Below are 19,874 nucleotides of genomic sequence, written 5' to 3' on the forward strand. Positions count from 1 at the left end.
AAGGTGCTGAGTTTTTTAATCATCCTGATCCCTTCCAGGCAGGAACTCCAGATTCATGAGCCAGCTGCTGAGAAACCTTTGTCCTTTGCACACACCCCTTTCACTCAGGAGGCTGACAGATCCATTGTTCCAGTATAACATAGCTCTTGCTGGAGGTCATGACCATACTGGCTGAGATTACCCTGCAAATGAGGACCAGAGCACTGAATTTAACCCAATGCGAACACTAGTTTGGGGGTCTCTGGGCACTCGACTCTTTTTCAGTAGCTAAAAGGAATTGCAGGAGGTGACTTGTTTTTTTCAGTGTGGATTCTAGGACTTCCTGTAGTATGAAAGGGCCTAATTCAGAGGGGGAAATGATTGTATTACCAGGTCTGTGTCCAATCCACTGCATTGAGGAATGAAAAGTTTATCATCTCAGATGTGCATAATTTTCTTCAGGTGTGTGTGATTTTATTGGGCAAAATCAGACAATTTTTTGAAATGGGAAATGCTTAATTCTGGGTGTGAACAAAGGCATTCTGAGCTTCTCGAGGTGAGTCCAGCCTGAAATACTCCAGCAGGGTGTGATTTGGTGCTCTTACAGTAGAGACATCCTTGGATGAGTTATGACCAAGGATATTTCTGCTAGGCCTGTTTTCACATGCCTGCATTTTCTGTCACCGATTCTTGAATTTTCAGTCTTTCATCTCCTCCCATTGAAAAGGGCGATTGAGGTCCCTGAGACCAAAGAGGAGCTGTACACCTTTGAGCTAGCACATCAGTGCTGCTGTGGCTGTGAGCGGTCATGTTCCCTTGAGTTGAGGAAAAGTGTCTAAGAAAGCCTACCTTCACTAGAACATACAGTTTATGTGGAAGGGGCCAAAACTACTTATGTGGTCACCAAATAGCTTCATTTGAAAACAAGAGAAAAACTGTTTTGAAAGTATCAACAACTTGTCTGCAGAATATTTTGGTGAAACATTTCAGTTTCAAAAGGTCAACATTTTTTCCTAGTGCTATTTTCCAAAAGAAAATTTGAAACTTTGTTTCAAAACAGGCCTAAATTCAAAAGGCAAACACAAAGAGAAAAGAAAGAAAAGAAGGACAACAAAGATGGTGAAAAAACCCAAATACTTATGTTTAGGTAACATTACTGAGGTTTTTTCACTTTTTTACTTTTTAAATTCACCATAAACCAAAATTTTTACTTTGACCTGATTTAATTTTTTCCAAGAAAAAATTTGGCCACTGAGCCAAAAATCTCATGACCCTCCTAGCTCTAAAAAGAAGTGGTAATAACAGGGCCAAAAGATCCTTTACATTTTACCAAATCTGGTTAATTTGAGTGTCCCCAGCCATTGTGACAGCTTCCTTTTTTTTGAAAACTAGAAGGGATCTTATCTCAGTCTGAGGAAAACGAGTCAGGCCAGGACAGCAAGTTGTTTCATGTGCTCCCTGTGGGAAGTCAGACTCCTTGGATGAGAGGACTTGGCCAGTCCTGGCACTCAATTCCAACTGGCAGCTACCTCAGTTCAATTTTAAAATAAATGTTTAGGGTGTAACATGCTTTGTGCCTGTCCAGACAACACAGAAAAAAATACAGAGAATAGGTCTTGTACTGGAAGTGCTGTGAATATCTTTGTTTAGTTTTCCTAACCAAGAATTGTCCCTGGCACTACATTATAGTACTTCACACAACTGCTCTAGGAAATACCCACTTTCTTTAGGAGGTTATGGTTTAGAAACAAATGTATGTTGGGTTTTATTCTGGATTTACACAGTGACAGAAAGCTGTTCAAATAGTTTTTTCAGGATGCTCTTGGGACTCTAGAGTTGCCTCACTTCTCTTTGCCTTTGTGGAAGGGATGCCATTATTTTCAGTGACCTAGTCACAAAGACAGAGAGGAAGGATAGAAGACAACAGATTTGCAGATGTGTGTATGTATATATTGGGTCAGCCAGGATATTGCCAACATTGTGGTGGGTGCAAAAGGACGAATGAGATAAGTCTGAAAGTTTTTCATAGTTAGCTTTTTAATATCCGCCTGTGTCCCAGCCCTATATGATTAATTTCTTCAGCTGGCTGCAGAGTTGAACTCCAGGAGATGAAGTCTCTTTTAGATATGACTGAACCCAACTGAACTGCTTTCTGAAATAAGCAAAAACAATAGTGATTGAGCAACATTTTGCTCTGCTTTGTGTTCTGAACATGCAGGGTTTGATTAAAATAGGGACATTCATTTATTATCACTCCTTTTTCTTTTCTCTTTTAAAGAAAAATTTGATTTTGAGGATACTAAACAAGAGGCCATCTGACCTGTAGGAGAGTCAAAATATAAGTGGAACTGCTATCAGTCCAACAACAGCCCTGTTGTCATTGGTGCCATCATGTACAGCAGTGCAGAAAGAAACAAAAGTTGCTTCACGATGCCGCATTTTATATTTGCTTTACGCTGGAGTAAATGACCACCCAGGTACAAGCAAGACACTCACAGCACTGTGTACTATGTCTGGTAGTAAGCAGTCCCGTCAACCTTAAGCGATCAGAAATCTGGAGTTAGACCCTCATTCTGCCCCCACACAACAAAGAGATTATCTTAACTACCAGCTTTAGAAAAAACACAAACCCTTGAAGTTGGAAGGGGAGAATTGCCTTTTGAAATTTGAACCTTTGACTTTTACACACTGCAGCTATGAGAATTAAAGACTGAATGTTGAACAAGAGCTGATGTTCTCATATATTCATATGAGTCCAGGAGCTGAAGTTTTAGGAAAAGAAACAGAAATTTGTTGTACTCACACACACAGAGGTGTGTAGAGGTGGTAGCTCTGTGCCAGGTATCTATCTATCTCCTATGCCAGATTCCAGAACTTTAATATCTGGCCTAGACTTGGAAGAACAGCGACCTTAAATGACCGTTGCTGACCTAAGAATTATTGCACACATATGTTTCTTGAAATTAACAGTAAACTGCATAGATAGTTTACTAACTATTAGGAACTACTTACAATTCAGAGCTCATTTCGGGTTGTTTAAAAACCATTGCATTGGCAAGTGAGTAATCACAGCTTAAGAGGGGCTTTAAGAGAGAATAGCATAGTCAGCCATATAACTATCACTTTTATTACAATATTGTTGCAGTCTGAACAATCATTAATCTGGCCTTTGTGATTTAGAAAGGATGGAGACTAATTATCCTTTCAAATGTCTAGTAACTTAACAAAACGTTTTAAATAAAATGTTAGCTGAGCCATGCCAGATGTTCTACCACAGAATACTATATACAGGATTTACCTTTCTTTTTCTCGGTATCACGTAATTGCAACAATTTAATTTGCTGGTTTTGTGCTGACCCCTGACTGAAGGCAAAAAGGTTAAAATGCAAGTTTAATAATTAACTTTTATTGCTAATGCCACAAGCAAGAAAGAGTTAATGATGCCTTAAATTTGGGAGCTGAGAGCTAGTGGTAACCAATGGAACTAGTTCTCAAGATTTGCAAAGCATTTGCGGAGTTTTACATTTACCTCATAAAAGACACATAAGAAAATCAAAAGATTATACTTTAAACGTATCTCTCCAGAACAGAGGTTCCTGTTCCAAAATATTCTATATATTAATGCTACAAATCTGTATATTAAATGGTTTGATTATATGTAATACATCTTCAGCACTCCTATTTTAAAGTATAGCAATTTCCTATAGCTGAAACATGGTTGTTATTTTGTATTACTTTATATGAATGAACTCTGCATTCCATGGTGTAATAATTAGCAAACTGAAAAGGTGATCAGTTCATCTACATGACGAACATGAGAAATGGAGGTATTGCTGATTACCCAAATTAAGACCAGGATATAGCCACATACTGATATTTAATCTTAACCAGACCACTACTTGCATTGGCAAATTTGGCTTGTGCTGGGCAAAAACGATTTTCACACTTGCAAAAGTGAGAGCGCACCGAACCGTAAGAATAAAATCCAATTCAACCAAACAAAAGGTTTTAAACAATGTAAAAATGAAAAGCTGGAAAAAATGGAGAGATAAAATAATCACAAATAGCTTTCATGCCTAAGAAATTCTGCTATGTGAAGTTCTACTGCCTGTACTGTGGCAGTAGGTCCTTCAACCATTGTTCCCAAGTAATCCTGTTTCTGGCTTGAGACTTCAAACTAGCAGATCTTTGCCTTACCAGGTCACAAAAAATTAGAGAGAGAGAGAATAAAACAGACTATAATAAAATAATAAACAACACGAAAACAAAAAAGAATTGCATTTGTAATGTTTGTGAGTCCATTCCCTTGCATTACTGGTGGGATTCAGGAGGGATATCTAAGATCCGTGCAGTTCACAGCCTGCCCAGATCTGCACCTAAGTCAAGTACCTAAGTCAAGTAAGCTGAAGGTGGAAGCCCAGATAGCTGACAAATAGGCTATTTTATAAATATGGAATAAGCTTTGGGTTAATAGTTATGATAGTCATTCAGAGTTACAGTCTCTGCAGCCTAAACACAAGTTCCTCAAATCTCCATTCCTGTCAATGCCCCTGGAGAGCACACCGTTCCCTGCTATTCAGTCTTTTACGTCTGGATACAGTTCTGCATCATACTAAGTTCTGGCTATAACATCACAACAATCCCATTGGGCCACAATGTCTACAGAGCAAGTTACCCACAAAATCAGCATTTCCAGACTCAAACATGTACACCACCTCCAGCGTTGCCTCATCCAAAGCAGTATGCTCACCTGCCATGACTAGGAATCATGTGTCTCTTGTCTAACTGTTCTGGGGGTAATACCATCCTATTTCCCTCTTAAACATGGTATAGTCTCCAACAGTAAGAAAACCTTATGTTTTGACGTAGGGACAAATGTTCTTAAATCTCTTTCCCCCACAACTATGCATTGTGCTTCCCTGTGGCGCCTTCAAAAACACGAAAAACATTTGTCAGAAAGATTTATTAGTCCTTTAGCCACTGCCAAATTCTCCAGTGTGATAAATCATCACTTTCTGACATTCTTTCAAGAAGGTTTTGTAACTTTTCTAGTACACCACAGAAGTGATAGTTTCCACATTCTGATTATAGACCCATTTCACTGAGGAGCAGCAAAGCTGGAATTTCACTGCCTGGAATTCCTTCTGAAAGTCATTTACATTTCTGCCTTTTTTTCTACAAGTTAAGAAAACCCTGTCTTTTGATCATGCATACAGATTATCCTGCCCTCATCCAAAAGGCAATGAGCGAGTTTTACATTAGAGTACAGAGGATGGTTGCCCATTTAAACGGAACAAACAAGAAGCCAGTTTTGTGCTAAATGTTTTCTGACAATCCTGCCCACAAACTGAATACCTTTAAGCACAGACTTTTTAATCTGTGGGCCCACCAAAATGCAACTACCTCATGAGTTGCCATAATAGAGTATGCAACTGAAAATAGGCTTCAGACATGGAATTCCTAGTCTCTAGCATTGAAAGATGAAAGTTGTCAATGATGTGTAAAACATTCCCAAGAGAAACTTGCACAGCTATTTGAACATATTTGGGTCTCAAATATGTGGAAAGATATCCAATTCCCATTTTATCCACTAGGAATTCCTGAAGCACTAGTGGTTCAGGATTTTGAAAACTTCACTAAACCTTAAAATATCTGGCACATTTCCTTGAAGTATATAAAATTTTTCAGGGAGACTTATGGCTCTTAAAGTCACTGAAGATGTTCAAAAGTGCTATATTCATAAATAATTCTTTTGGGGTATTGCTAGAAATATGAAAAATTTGACTGATTTTTAAAACCATTTAGAAATAAAGTCACAGGTGTGCTCTTCTGAAGGCCTCAGGTACTGAACAGATTCTGATATGCTGAGGTCTGGGATCTCCTGTTAGGCCTTTGGACTCCGAACATCAGATCTTTTTCCTGTTAGATTGCACATCATATTTGGATACAGTGAGAAGGCATAACAGATACTTTAAACAGATTTCTGTTTGGGAAGGCTTCTCATCTCTCGAAAGCCAGCACATCATGTTATCAGTCTCCATTTCAGGCGACCAAGTGCAAAAGCCATCTTCAAGCAGATCCAGCTGCCATAAGCCTACCTACCTGTTGTAGCTGCTATGACACCATACTCAGGGGACTGATTGCTGACAGGCGAGGGGGCAGAGGGCACTTCCACTGAGGTGGCAGATTTAGCTGGGGAGAAAGGCACTGGAGAGGGAGTTGGAGGAGTTGGTTCACTGAGAATAATTTCTTCTCGTAGTTCTGCTGCAGAATGAGAGAAAAATCACCAAATAGTTAAAGGTAGGGTCAAGGAACACTGAGAAACTAAAAAGACTAAAACAAGAAGTTCTGTAGGCTGCATTTCAAGAAATGCACAGCAGGAATCACAAATCTTTGAAAGACTATAACATTCAGAATTACAACCTTTAGTGTACCTTCATAAAACCTCTTAAAGCAAAGTGCTATTTTTCCTGTTGTATAGATAGAAAACTCGTATACAGACACATTAAGATTTATATTCCTGTAATACAGAATCAGAGAATCACACAGAATCAACCAGGTTGGAAGAGACCTCAGGGATCATCGAGTCCAACCGTTGCCCTTACACCACCCTGTCGACTAGACCATGGCACTAAGTGCCATGTCCAGTCTTTTCTTAAACACATCCAGAGATGGTGACTCCACCACCTCCCTGGGCAGCCCATTCCAATGTCTAATAACCCTTTCTGTAAAGAAATTCTTCCTAATGTCCAACCTGAACCTTCCCTGGCGAAGCTTGAGGCTGTGTCCTCTTGTCCTATCGCTAGTTGCCCAGGAGAAGAGGCCAACTCCCACTTCACTACAACCTCCCTTCAGGTAGTTGTAGACTGCAATAAGGTCACCTCGGAGCCTCCTCTTCTCCAGGCTAAACAACCCCAGCTCCCTCAGCCGTTCCTCATAGGACAGACCCTCCAGACCCTTCACCAGCTTGGTCGCCCTCCTCTGGACTCGCTCCAACACCTCAACATCTTTCTTGAAGTGCGGGGCCCAGAAGTGGACACAGTACTCAAGATGCGGCCTCAGCAGTGCCGAGTACAGAGGGACGATCACTTCCCTAGACCGGCTGGCTACACTATTCCTAATAGAGGCCAGGATGCCATTGGCCTTCTTGGCCACCTGGGCACAATGCTGGCTCATGTTTAGCCGGCTGTCGATCAGCATCCCCAGGTCTCTTTCTGCCGGGCTGCTTTCTAACCACTCTTCCCCCAGCCTGTAGAGCTGCATGTGGTTGTTGTGGCCGAAGTGTAAGACCCGGCACTTGTTCTTGTTGAACCTCATGCCGTTGGTCTCAGCCCATCTATCTAACCTGTCCAGATCCCTCTGTAGGGCCTTCCTACCCTCCAGCAGATTGATACTCCCACCCAGCTTAGTGTCATCTGCAAATTTACTGAGGGTGCACTCAATCCCTACATCTAGATCATCTATAAAGATATTGAACAGCACCAGCCCCAGAACTGAGCCCTGGGGAACACCGCTAGTGACCGGACGCCAGTTGGACTTTGCCCCATTCACCACCACTCTCTGGGCTCAGCCATCCAGCCAGTTTTTAACCCATTTAAGAGTCCACCCATCCAAGCCCCGGGCAGCCAGTTTGTCTAGGAGGATGCCGTGGGAGACAGTGTCGAATGCCTTACTGAAGTCTAGATAGACTACATCCACAGCCCTGCCCTCATCTACTAAGTGGGTCATAGAAGGAGACCAGGTTGGTCAAGCAGGACCTGCCTTTCATGAATCCATGTTGGCTGGCCCCGATGCCCCCATTGTCCTGCATGTGCCGTGTAATGGCACTCAGGATGATCTGTTCCATCACCTTGCCTGGCACCGAGATCAGGCTGACAGGCCTATAGTTCCCTGGATCGTCCTTCCGACCCTTCTTGTAGACGGGCATTACATTTGCTAATTTCCAGTCATCTGGAACTTCTCCAGTTAACCAGGACTGCCGGTAGATAATCGAGAGTGGTTTGGCAAGTTCGTTTGCCAGTTCCTTCATTACTCTGGGGTGAATCCCATCTGGGCCCATAGCCTTGTGGGTGTCCAACTGGCACAGCAGGTCACTAACCGTCTCCTCCTGGATTACGGGAGGTTCACACAGCCCCCCATCCCTAACTTCAGGCTCTGGGGGCCGAGTCTCCTGAGGACAACCGGTCTTGACATTAAAGACCGAGACTGTTCGCTTCTGTTCTGACGAGTCAGTGCAGAGTGAGTCGAGCAGGACTCGGAATCTGCTTCTGTTCAGGCACTTAGAACATAAGTGTACCAGAAACGATAGCTTTGGGTTTTGTCTTTGCTCACTTCTCCCATCTCTCCCTCTTATTTAGATTGGTAAAATCTGTTAATATCTGTGAATTTATTTAATTTAGTGTTAAAGCAGGGTGAGAGAGAGAATCAAGACTGGGTTCACTGAAATACAATGGTGGCTTTGACAGACTGAGGTAAAAGGCTCAGTACAAAAATCTCTTACTGAAACACCAAGTGTATGCTTAGGAATGGGGTTCAGACAGCCAGAGTGACATCATGAACCAGGCAGACCTCTTTCAGAATGTATTAACCAGGGACACCCCCTCACAAATGACTTATTTCAAATCATAATGGAACTGAAAAACACTTTGCTCCTAGATAAGCCTCACGGAATTAGATGAGGATAAAGAAGGGTCCTAATGTAGAAAACAGCAAACCCAGTGGAAAAAAACAACAAAAGATTAATAAAAGAACAAACTCACCTGTGCTTCCTTCTCCTTTCATTGCCCTCATTAGCTCATTAGCTCTCTCCTGACAATGGAGTGATTCTAGCAGGTACAATACGTAGTCATCGAACATCAAGTGAATAAGGTGAAAAGACCCTAGTAATAAAGTGAACAAGCAAAAAAGCCATTGACTGTCTCAATACACTCATTAAACCAATGATTACAGTATTCAACACAAACAGTACCAAGCAGGACTGCCTCCATATACTACTGTCACTGAAGTATCTCAATCAGGGTGAGGGAGGTCAAAGTAAAATTGGGGACCAGCAAACTCTGTTCGCTCCAGGATTTATACAAGCTTATACAACCAATTATCATGGTTTAAGGTACAAGGAGGCTGCCTAGCTGAGAGCTGGGACTTGATAAGAGTTTTCTTCTCCTGCATTAGCATTGAACCGTTTAGACAATGACACTACAGTGGAATTGTTTCCTTTTATCTAAAGGACCCGATATAAGTTTCTGTCAGAAGTAGAATCCTGAATTGGCTGCCTTAGTGATGCATCCTGGTATGAATTTTCTGAACTACTTGTGTCATTGGACAAAGAAATGAGAGATTAATCAATAGGAAGGTAGAAACAATCTTCCAAATCTCCTGATGGTATAACTCCAGTGCATTGCCTGGACTGATGAGACATCCATTAACTGCTAGACATAGAGGCATTAGAAGCAATTGTGGATGTCTTAAATGGAAAGACTTATGCCAAAGCTTTGCTCTGCCATACTTCTCCTACTACATTATATTTTCCTAATTATCAGTTTCAATCATATCAGCAGCATAACATTCGGCCTGTTTCTGTGCATTCCTCTGAAGGAACATGGACACTATCTCATAACTACCATGACAGGAATGTGAAAAACTTAAGAGCTAAAGGACTTAAGGGAAGAGTATGGACAAAAGAAAATGTGGGTGGTGGAGTCAAAAAAACACTTTGAAAATTAATAGTAAATGGAGATTATATGGATAGGTATCTGCCACAAATCGATTTGAGTACAGATGGAGAACTTGCTAATGTTGTCAGGAGGAAGAACTGGGTAATGCTATGGACTAGAGTAGTGGAAATGAAATTTAATAGCACGCTGTAAGAAGTTCTGCCTTTAGCAATTTATATAATCCTCTGATTTATATACTTCCTCTGTAGAAACAGAAGTATTAATACTATTGCACAAGGCACTAGTGAAACCTCACTTAGAATTTTGCATATAACTCTAGTCACTCATGTTCAAGAAAACTTAGTACAAGATGAAACTGGTATGGGGAAGATTACCAGGAGGATGCGGGGAATGCATAATGGATTTTAGATGACTAAAAATGCATGTCTGGCTTCATTTTGCAGAAAGGAAGTGATTTGCTTCCCATAATTTAGAAAGAAGGATACATGTCAGGGATGGTGAAGAAATGTTTGCCCTAGAGCACACATAGCCACAAAAATACATGTATAAGAAGAGACCACAGATGCATTTCAGGGGAAAATTAGAGGAGCAAAACATTAGAGCCGAGACATTGTGCAGTGTCCTCCTGAAAGGAACAACATTCATCTGCAGAGTAAGACTGACAAGTATCAAGATGGAGTTTGGTCTGTTTATGCAATAGACTCCATGACACAGAGTACCTGTAACAGCTCCAGACAGGATTTGATCATACAGTGTTTGGTTTTTTTTTTTTTAAAAAAAAGCTCCTATGTTTATTTAGACTTGCATGGAATATTTAAAACAGGTTCATGTAAGTCATTAAATAACTCTGGCAACTGCAAATGCAGTCAGGTTAAAATAATAGCCAGTCCAGCAGCTGGCTTAAACCAGAGAAAGATCACCAGCTGAGAGGGAAACAGAGATCAGCTACTGCCAAATCAAAAAAAATTGCCTCATCTAGATGTGTTCCTCTTGAAATTCCATTACTACATTTTGAGGAAAAACACTTCCATGGGAAAAAATGCAACAAGTTTCAAATTCAATCAAATTTCATAATCACTGGGTTCTTCATGGGAAAGTTAGGTGTATCTTGGGATACTAGCTTTTACCACAACAAAGCGTAACTACCCCTACCTCCAACTTCTCTACTCAAACATACTGTTGAAGGGCAGAAGAAGTGGCTTGAAAAACCTTCTATCCTTAGACAATTCTAGCTGGCAATTCAACTTTCAAAGCAACTCTGAGCACTTTCTTTTTCTTTGTGACCTGGATGGTCTTTGTGTTTCATTCTCTCACTCCATGCCTGCATGGCTTCTGTCATCACTGATACGAGCGGAGCACACACACTGGGAGGTGAACATGCGCCTTTGTGTTCTTGGACAAGGCAACACCGAAAAAGGACATACGTGATTGCAACACCTTTGCTATGGGGAGGAAATCTTTGGCTGTTAGTGAACCTGAAGCATTCCATTTTTCATTTGTTTCATGTATTTTGGCAAATCAAAATGGTAACAAGTTTGCCCAGCTTTGCAAGGGTAAATAGTGGAGACCTTCACTTAACTACTGCAGAGAATTTGTTTTTAGAAATCTTTTGGGCTCAAAGTCTCATTAAATAAAATCCTATTCAATTTAACAGTACAATAAAGACAGCATCCTGGCTGATCACCTTGTTACTGACCTAGGATTTCCCCAGTGGAAGCCTAGATTATCAAGAATCTCCACAAAATGCTTGCTCTTCTTCTGACCATAATTTTTCAGTGGAAACTTTCTATTGACTTTAGTGCAGTTACTACTGATAAATATTTCCAAGGTAAGAAAAACAGGCCTAAATGCTGGCAAACTTCACGTGGTGGTATAAAGCTCAGGGTATTTAGTGTTTCCCATCAAACTCCTTGCTCAGCTTTAATTAAAAAAAAAATTAAGGAAAGTTGCTTGTAGTTTCATAAAAATGAGTGAACGTGCAAACCCTAAACACTAAAATGCTAGGAAGTAAACGACAATAACTCAAGATTTGCTATTTTTAAAAATAGCTTTGTTTGGGGTGCAGGGGGGGTGGTCCTAATGCTTTATTTTGAAGACTTGAGTTGGCAATACTGAATGCAGCATTTAAAAACAATCTAGTGCCCTTGTCACTCTTTTGAATTTCTCTCTTCCTCTCCTATTATTTCTCCCACTGAGTATTTTTAAACTCTGTATAGAGTTTTTGAGCCCAGAATTTGCGTGAAAGACACAAGACAAACAAGTTGTTGGTACTGAATGAATGCAGTATTTTTACTTTTTTAAATGAGTCAAATGAAATGTAAGCTATAGAGTGAAACCAATATCAGGGCACGCATTTCAGCTACAGTGTGAATAGCTATTCAGCACAATGTACAATAATTTATTCTGTGCTTGCAAGCTACTGTTTTTCACATGAAACTGTTTGGTTCTTTCAAGTATACGTTTAAGTACTAAACCAGATTCAACTGTGGTTGGCAAACTATACACTTCTTTAGGAAGAGGTAAGAAGTCATTCAAGAGACTGTAGTTACAATAAGAAATAGCATTTGGCTCTTATTTTCAGGAGTTAACAGCAACCATGGCAATGATTACCCAGCTAATGTACAGTAAGTATCGGCAGCTGATACAACAGTTATGTGTAAGTAGAAAACCAACAGTGAGATTTCCAGATCTGGAGAAAATCATGGAGCTTCTATTACTAATTAGTTACTTTATACACTGTATGCATTACCCAAACACTGCCACCAACTGTGCCTTTGATATGCATATACGGGAAGAAGGGAGGGAGGCAGGCAGAGAGAAAAAGAGAGAGGGAGAAGGAGCTTTTTTTCTGCCAGAGATTGTTTCAACCTGCCCATGCCACCGTGCTTACAAGCTTTGCAGAATCAAATCTCTGTGCTAGCCAGTCCAGTGCCAGGTATTCCAACCTTGTCCAATCAGATTTCTGTATCGCATATTTCAAAGATAAAAATATACCATCTTGTATATAGTAAATATCCCATCATTTAACACATTATTTTATTAAAAAAATAACACTGTGAGCATCTGAGTCTATATATTGCTTGAAGTGGAAGAAATCATTAAAAATCAGTGCGCTGAAAGTTTCCAAATAAGTAAAAATGCAAAACTTAGAAAAGTTAAGAACAAAGGTATATAGATGTAAATATTTAGAATAGTAAATCAGTCCTTGTTTCTCTCCATAGAACTCACTTAAATGCATACATTATTCTGAAAAGTTATGAGGAACTGTGTTAAATTAGGCACAGAAGAGTTTCTGCCATCTAGCTCTGAGCTGTTTACATTCAGGGATTACTCTTTTGGAACTTGCTCAACCCTAATTCATGAATGATATGTCAAATAGCCTTGCAGTGAAAGAGTAGCATCATTAATACAAATTCTTATAAATTTGTGTCTGTGGCTAAATAATGTTTGGGACATTTTGGGGGAAACAAGGTAGGAATAGCCCAGGCTTCTGCCTGATAGTATGAGGATATGGTTTTGGTATCATTCTCCCCTTTGAAAACCTGAAGGCTCAGATCTCCTCCTGCTTCCACTGGAGTTGCACCTGAACAGGGAGAACTCCACCCTATATAAATAAGGGTTAGAACAGGGACTGAACCGACTCGTGTCACATCACCTCCCAAGAGAGAACCCACCTAGCAGGCTGCAGACCTCTGCAGCTCAACAAATGGTTATGTGATTTGTACAAAGAGAAACAGTTTCAACAGAAAAGATGAGAAAACCCTCCCACAGGACAAATCCTCTAGCCCTTTGGTTAGAGATCTTGTTCTGGCTGATTAACACTGCTTCAAGACTGCTGAGGCACGCAGCTGTGGTCTAAGCACCAAAATGTGGGAGATGCAAAAGAATTCTTTGATTTTACTTTTTTAAAAATAGAGATTTCTGAATTTGATGAAAGTCCCAAACTATCTCAGCTTCACTCTGAGCATGATGGCTTTTTTTTTTTTTTTTTAAACTCTTGCTTCGGCTACCAAATTGAAAAGCAGTTATTGATCCAGTTCTAATTATAACACCACATATCCATGAAAAACACATCAGCTATGACCAGTACATTCTTTGCCTGATTGTGGTTACATATAAACATATCAAATTCATGTTCAAAGGTGTGTGTCCATATAAGAAGATGAATCATGCATTTGTACACACAGATATACTCAGTGAACTAAAAAGACAAAAAAAAAAAACCCAAGGCCCTACAAACTTAGCTGAGCAGTTAAAGTTCTCAAAAATGGGAAATTCAAGAGCCAAATTTATAACAGAGACAGCAGGTAAGTTATTTTGGTAGTTCTGATATATTATATGGTAGTGGGTCCCGAACTCGAACCAACAAATAATTGTCAGTCTTCTCATTTACTCACTACATGGCAAGTTCATAAATGTTTCCGTTAATAAGTAAGAAATCACAGCTGAGGATCACTGTACAGACTGTCCAGACAACTGGTGGTCTAATAACTATTTGGGGATTCCGTGTTTGATTAAAGATGTTTTGGTGATTGAAGCTCTGAAAGGAGTATGCTTGATTAGGTGCAATTCAGTAGCAATAATGTATCCTTAGGGGCAGTTTAATGTCAGCATTTCATAACTCGTAACAGTGTAACCTCAATTTTTTTAATTTGTTGGGTAGCAGTGTGTTTCACAGGTTGGGATTATGCCTGCAGAGAGAAGTGTAGCAACCAAAAGTGCTAGAAAACAAAATTCAGCAGTTATTCAACACTCATGCAAAGTGACTTTTGAAGACTGGTGGAAAGTATACTGTTAAGCAGTATCAGCTACTTTTATGCTCACAACAAAAGAAAAGCTGCAGTGACTCAAGGAGAAAATGAGTCCTAGAGGAGGTGGAAAAATAGATATGACCAGGATACTGGTGCTGAAAACACAAGACAGCAGGCGGAAATTGTGATCATCTTGGGGGTGCTCACTCTCCTCATGTCTAATGGTGACTCTCTAATACCTGTTTGGAAAATTCTTTACAATGGCAAACCAATGAAAGCAGTTTCAGATGCATATCGTGCCTATCTCTGATGGTATCTGAATTTATGCTATTAGATGGTTCTAATAGCATAACGGACATCAAAGCTCAGCTGGCAGAAAACCTTGTGGTTGTTCAATGCAGTGCCTTCACAAACTCATTCATTATTAACCTTCTACTAACATATTCAGACAAATGTGCATTTATAAAAACCATCCCTCATGCAAAATCTGGTCCCGAGTGACTGCGAAGGTTCATGTTCATGACACAGCAGTCCATTTTCAATCATTCCTGCTTTTAACTGATTTTAATCTGAACTGTTTGTATCCCAGGATTCAAGACAAAGCCCCTTCTGAAATTGTGTACAAAAGCAACATGCTTTTTCATTTAAAAAGCAAAGGCCTTTTTTTCCACCCTTGCTGAAATCTAAGAGAATGGAAAAGAATCTGTCCAGAGTATAGAAACACGCTCATTTTGCAAAGGCTGGTTTAAAATGCTATGTCCTTTAAAAGCAGAGATGGCGAAGTGGTTCACTGGAGAGCTTTTCAACCACTTCAGTGCAAAGTCATCTCTCTTAGCATAACACGTGGTCAGAGTGGTTTGAGGTAACCGGGCTCACTTTGCACTGAAGTGCATTAGGGAATGCTCCTGTAATCGATTCCTCCAGCTGACCTGTGACTGGTAACTCCAGCTACTAGCTAACATCAAACAGAAGGAAGTAGTAATGTGTTCAGCTCCCCTGGCTAGATCTTGAAAACAGACATCTGCCTGAGCATTATTTCCAAATGTCAGTAGCCTCAACTCTTTTTTTAAATAGAGCCCTGGATATGTGAAAACTGGTTATGTTTTCATTTAGACTGTACATTACAAGCCAGGATACAGATTTTCTTGACTGTGGCATGCAATTATTACAACAAAATGAAAGTACCAAAGCTGGGTGCACTGTGCAAAGTCATGTCCCGAATTACTCGAGTGCCGAAACAGGACCACATCAGGAGGAACTGCTGAGCTACTTTCTTCAAAGAGCCTTGTCTCTTGGCAGCTACCTGTAAGAAAACAGGTATATCTGACATAGAGAAACTTCTATTTCTACCGCTTGATACAGCTGAATGATGCACATATCTGTCTTTCTTTTTCATACTGGAAGACTACTTACCATTATCTTCACATTAAAATATACACTAAAAAATTTTAAAAAAAAAAAAACAAAACACAAAAAAAACCCCACACCTTACACAGGAAGCGAGCTTGTAACTATATACAACCTTCAGAAAGAGGAAATCATAAAGTATTATTCAACACCAAGACTGAATTTCCTCTATAAGTGATGAAAGGACTGCCAAAAAATTGCTCTGATCTTCATCTTAACCTACTCACTTATATGTTCATTGTTGCTTCGTAGTCGAGGAAGCAATTTATAATCAAGAATGCTTGATCTACACCAAAAATTTATATTAATATTTCAATTAGAGTTTAATATTGAACATAAAATTTTTCATTCCTTCATGTTTTTATTTTTTGTGAATTCACACAGTCATTTTACTAGCAAAAATACTTTCCAGAAAGCACACTTTAGGCATCAACTCTTCAAAAATTTATTTTCTATAGCCATATGTGTTAAAGAATTAAGTTCATCCAATTAGCTGATAAAATTTGTGTCAAGATCTTCATGAAAATTAACAGCTATGGTCTGAATTTCAAATTGCATTCCACTGACTAAATGAAAAGTTCCCCAAAACTATCAACATGTTTCAAGTAATCTGGGGAAGTATCTGTTGTTTTCTGTACTGATCTTTTGCAGCAGAGAGAGAGGGAGTGGTTTTTTTTTTCTTCTACTTCTTAGCTCTAACAACTGGAATGAAGAGTTGAAATTCTAATAGAACATCCTAATACAAAGTATAGTTAGTGACAGAAGTTAAAATAGTCAGTCATACAATTTCATACTCCATGTAAAATTATGGTGATGCCTAATCACTTTTGAAAATATTTTTTAAAGATTTGTTAATAGGTTTCTGTACACACTTAAATTAAAATAAAATGCAAGTCCTTGGTATCCTGAATCAGCTCAAAAGGCAACATAAATGTATCCTTGACTGAATGGTAATGTAGACGTTAATCCTTACATTTGAATGTATATAAATGAACTAACTAGCCTAAATATCCTTTTTATTAAAATCTTAAAAGGCCAGACTAGATTACGCTTTTTATTTGCACTGTGTAGTTAGTATGACTCTGAATTCATCTCTCCATAACCCTGAAATGCTAATTTGATTGGAAACCTCAATCCTGTTCCATTCTTGAATATAATCTTTGGGATAGAATAGGCAAGATCAGAAAAAAAGCAAAATCCTGACTGTGAGCAGTTCTCATACTGAGCGGTGAAAAACTGGTGTGATTTTGCCCATTGCTGCTTTACTCCTGCTTATTACCAATGCCTAGCTTTTTCCTATTTTTGTTAAAAATCTGTGACCTGAATAGAGCCCATAATGCACATTAGTGACTCAGGTCCTTACTCCTGGTTACCAACCTTTACAACACATCTGTCCACCATGGAATCCAGCCACTCGATGTATGACTCAAGGGGGGACTGCTCCTCCAGAAGGTGATCAAACTCTTGATACACTGGCAGACAAATAAAAAAATAGCCTACCTCAGTACTTGGAATTCATTTTGAACAAGAGAAACAAATCACAAAAAGCTGCCAATAACATCACAAGTTTGCTGTGGTTTTTATAATAGATTGCTTAGCTATAACATATCTTTCTTGGTGCTGACGCAGTAAGTTTGCTTGGTTTCTTATCTTGTTTCTGCTGAAAGTGATGAAGTCATTGGAAGTGCTATTTTAATGTGAGCAAATCAGGACCTATTGTTTAAAATTAACCTTTTGATTTAAGCTTCAGCTGTCTGGTGTACCCGGAAGTGAAACGTTTATGGTGTTCTCTATGAAGAGTGCGAAGCTAGGCCTTGACCCTGGTGATGAAAAAAGGTCATGCATGAAATTGATTTAGAAATGCATAAAGAATCTTCTAAGCACCAAGTGGATGAGTATTGTTGATAGGGCTCTCAACTGTATAATTCTTTATTTGCAAAAACATGATTTAACTGCTGCAAATCACCTATTTGCAATGCCAGACACATACACAAAGAACTTCCATAAACTTCTACTTCTTCAAAACAAATTGCAACCAAAGCACAAATGCTATACTTAATTTATCAAGAAGAGTTTCAAAAAGCAACCTGTATACTTTTTAACCTCTCCCAAGAACTCACATCCATATTTTAATACAGAAAGTAAAAACAATCAAATCATTCAACTCCAGCTATTAAACTGCAAGTCTCCAGTTTATTTATGAGAATCAATGGCTGGAAGACAAAGAATCATGTGCTTTGACAGCTTAAGAAACTATTCTTCAACTCAGCTAAAATAAAAGGCCCAGTAAGTCAAGAAGAAAGATACCTTCTACCTGCTGTGTTACAGGACGATCTCAATGTGCTATGTATTTCCATTTACGCTTAATTGTAAATAACAGGAGGAAGGAATGTCCCACCATAGGAAAGATAGTGAGGGAGGTGGAGGAGGCAAAGCTTAAAGATGATAGCTAGAGAAGTGAGCCAGAGAGGCTATCCGAGAATAATGCAAGGAACCAGCTCTTTGGTCTCTAATTTGGATCAGCAACATGAGCAGGAATGCATTTGCTTCACACCTGGCTTTAACTTTGTTTAACTTAGGACTTGCAAAGGCTGGATGGTCAGAAACATTAGTTGGGGAAGAAGGGAAATAATGATGTTTGGGCCACTCTTATCCTGTTTCACTGAATGGGCAACCTCTCTTTATTCAGAACAGGATCACAGAGAAATCTAAATGTTGTCTCCTTACCTGAGTATTTGGCTGGACAAAAACTGCCTGATACAACAGATGAAGTAATTCATATGCTGTGCAAAGAGGGGAGCAAGAGTGGAAAAACAAATCAGTTGCCTGCTTTGCTGCTGGAGCAATGCAACTGCGTACAATGACCTATTTGAGAAAAGTAACTGTTTAGCCTTTAGTGACTGTTAAAAATACCTCAACAGGATATGAGAAAGAAGGAATAAAGAAGAAACCATGTCAGAGACAACTACCATAGCAGAGCAGGAAAGAGCTTCTCTTATACCCAGTGGTTTGTCTCTGTTTTTCTCTAAGCTTGCTTATAGGCTTATAAACATTTTTTTTCCAGTTACAGTAGCTGGAAATTGTACTTACTTTGTTATTAATACCAAGAATGTGAAAATAGGCCTTAATTCCATGTCATGTGAGTCATACAGAGTGCGATCTTTGAAAAGATCTTTGGCCAAGTAGAATAAGCATCAAAGATGGGGGGAAAACAAAAATCTATGTTCTAGAATAATCTCTATACATATCTGCACATCTCAGTGGAATCCCATTTCACGATGAACATTCACATTAGGTTACCATTTCTGGGTAATTGCTTATTGGACTATATAGGCCTAAAATATGGAAAAACGTGTGTTCAAATCCATTAGCATTCGGGAAAATTCCATTAGATTTGATTACACTTAAGTTTGTATTTAAATAACACATAAACAAAAAGCTTTCCTAAACAGTAAGGATTTTCTGAATGAGAACCAAAACTGTTGCTGCTACTAGGGATTATAACTTTGAGCACTCTTTCTTTTTTGGACAGTGGGAGGATGTTGCATGGATATTGAAAACATAACAGATGACAGAAGGATGCACCCAGCTTCTGGATTCCAGACTCACTGTGTGCTACCTCCCTTGCTGCCATATGAAGTTTCTATCTATCTCCTCAAAAGGGAAGAGGGCCATGTCAGGAAATGAACCAAGGGTTAAGAAGGAGAGGAAAGAGTACCAAGCATCTCTTGCTGGAAAACAGATCTAACAGAGAATGCAAGGCCCATCCCTAAACTGGGGAGAAGATTTCTAGGGTTAACACAGTAGGAGTAGTGCTAAAGTCAATCTTGCAGAGTCCAGTCTGCATGTGAAGGTGTCACCCCTTCTCTTCCCAGCCACTCACTGAAAGAGTTAGCCCACTAGCAAACCCACTCTTGCAGGGTTCCCACAAGTGGTTGCCCGGGTTGCTCCCCATTAAGGCTGGTTCTGGGTAAAAAAGATGACTGGCCCTCCTCAAGAGAGAGATGGCAATGCAACAGCTGGGTTCACAGGGAACTGAGGTTATGAACAATGCTGAAGACAA

General features: G+C 39.6%; 1 protein-coding gene across 1 annotated transcript in view; it reads right to left on the bottom strand.

Moving 5' to 3' along the window:
* RFX4 (regulatory factor X4) overlaps positions 1-19,874 on the bottom strand; it is a 99,568-nt gene that overhangs the window by 17,976 nt on the left and 61,718 nt on the right. The window contains exons 15-18 of the mRNA XM_068401756.1: positions 17,189-17,283; positions 15,590-15,707; positions 8,739-8,858; positions 6,082-6,243 (exon numbers count right to left, since the gene is read on the bottom strand). Of these exons, the coding sequence (XP_068257857.1) occupies positions 6,082-6,243; positions 8,739-8,858; positions 15,590-15,707; positions 17,189-17,283 (495 nt within the window). The remainder of the gene's footprint in view (positions 1-6,081; positions 6,244-8,738; positions 8,859-15,589; positions 15,708-17,188; positions 17,284-19,874) is intronic.

This window comes from Nyctibius grandis, chromosome 5, assembly GCF_013368605.1.
Source record: "Nyctibius grandis isolate bNycGra1 chromosome 5, bNycGra1.pri, whole genome shotgun sequence".
Lineage (NCBI taxonomy): Eukaryota > Metazoa > Chordata > Aves > Nyctibiiformes > Nyctibiidae > Nyctibius > Nyctibius grandis.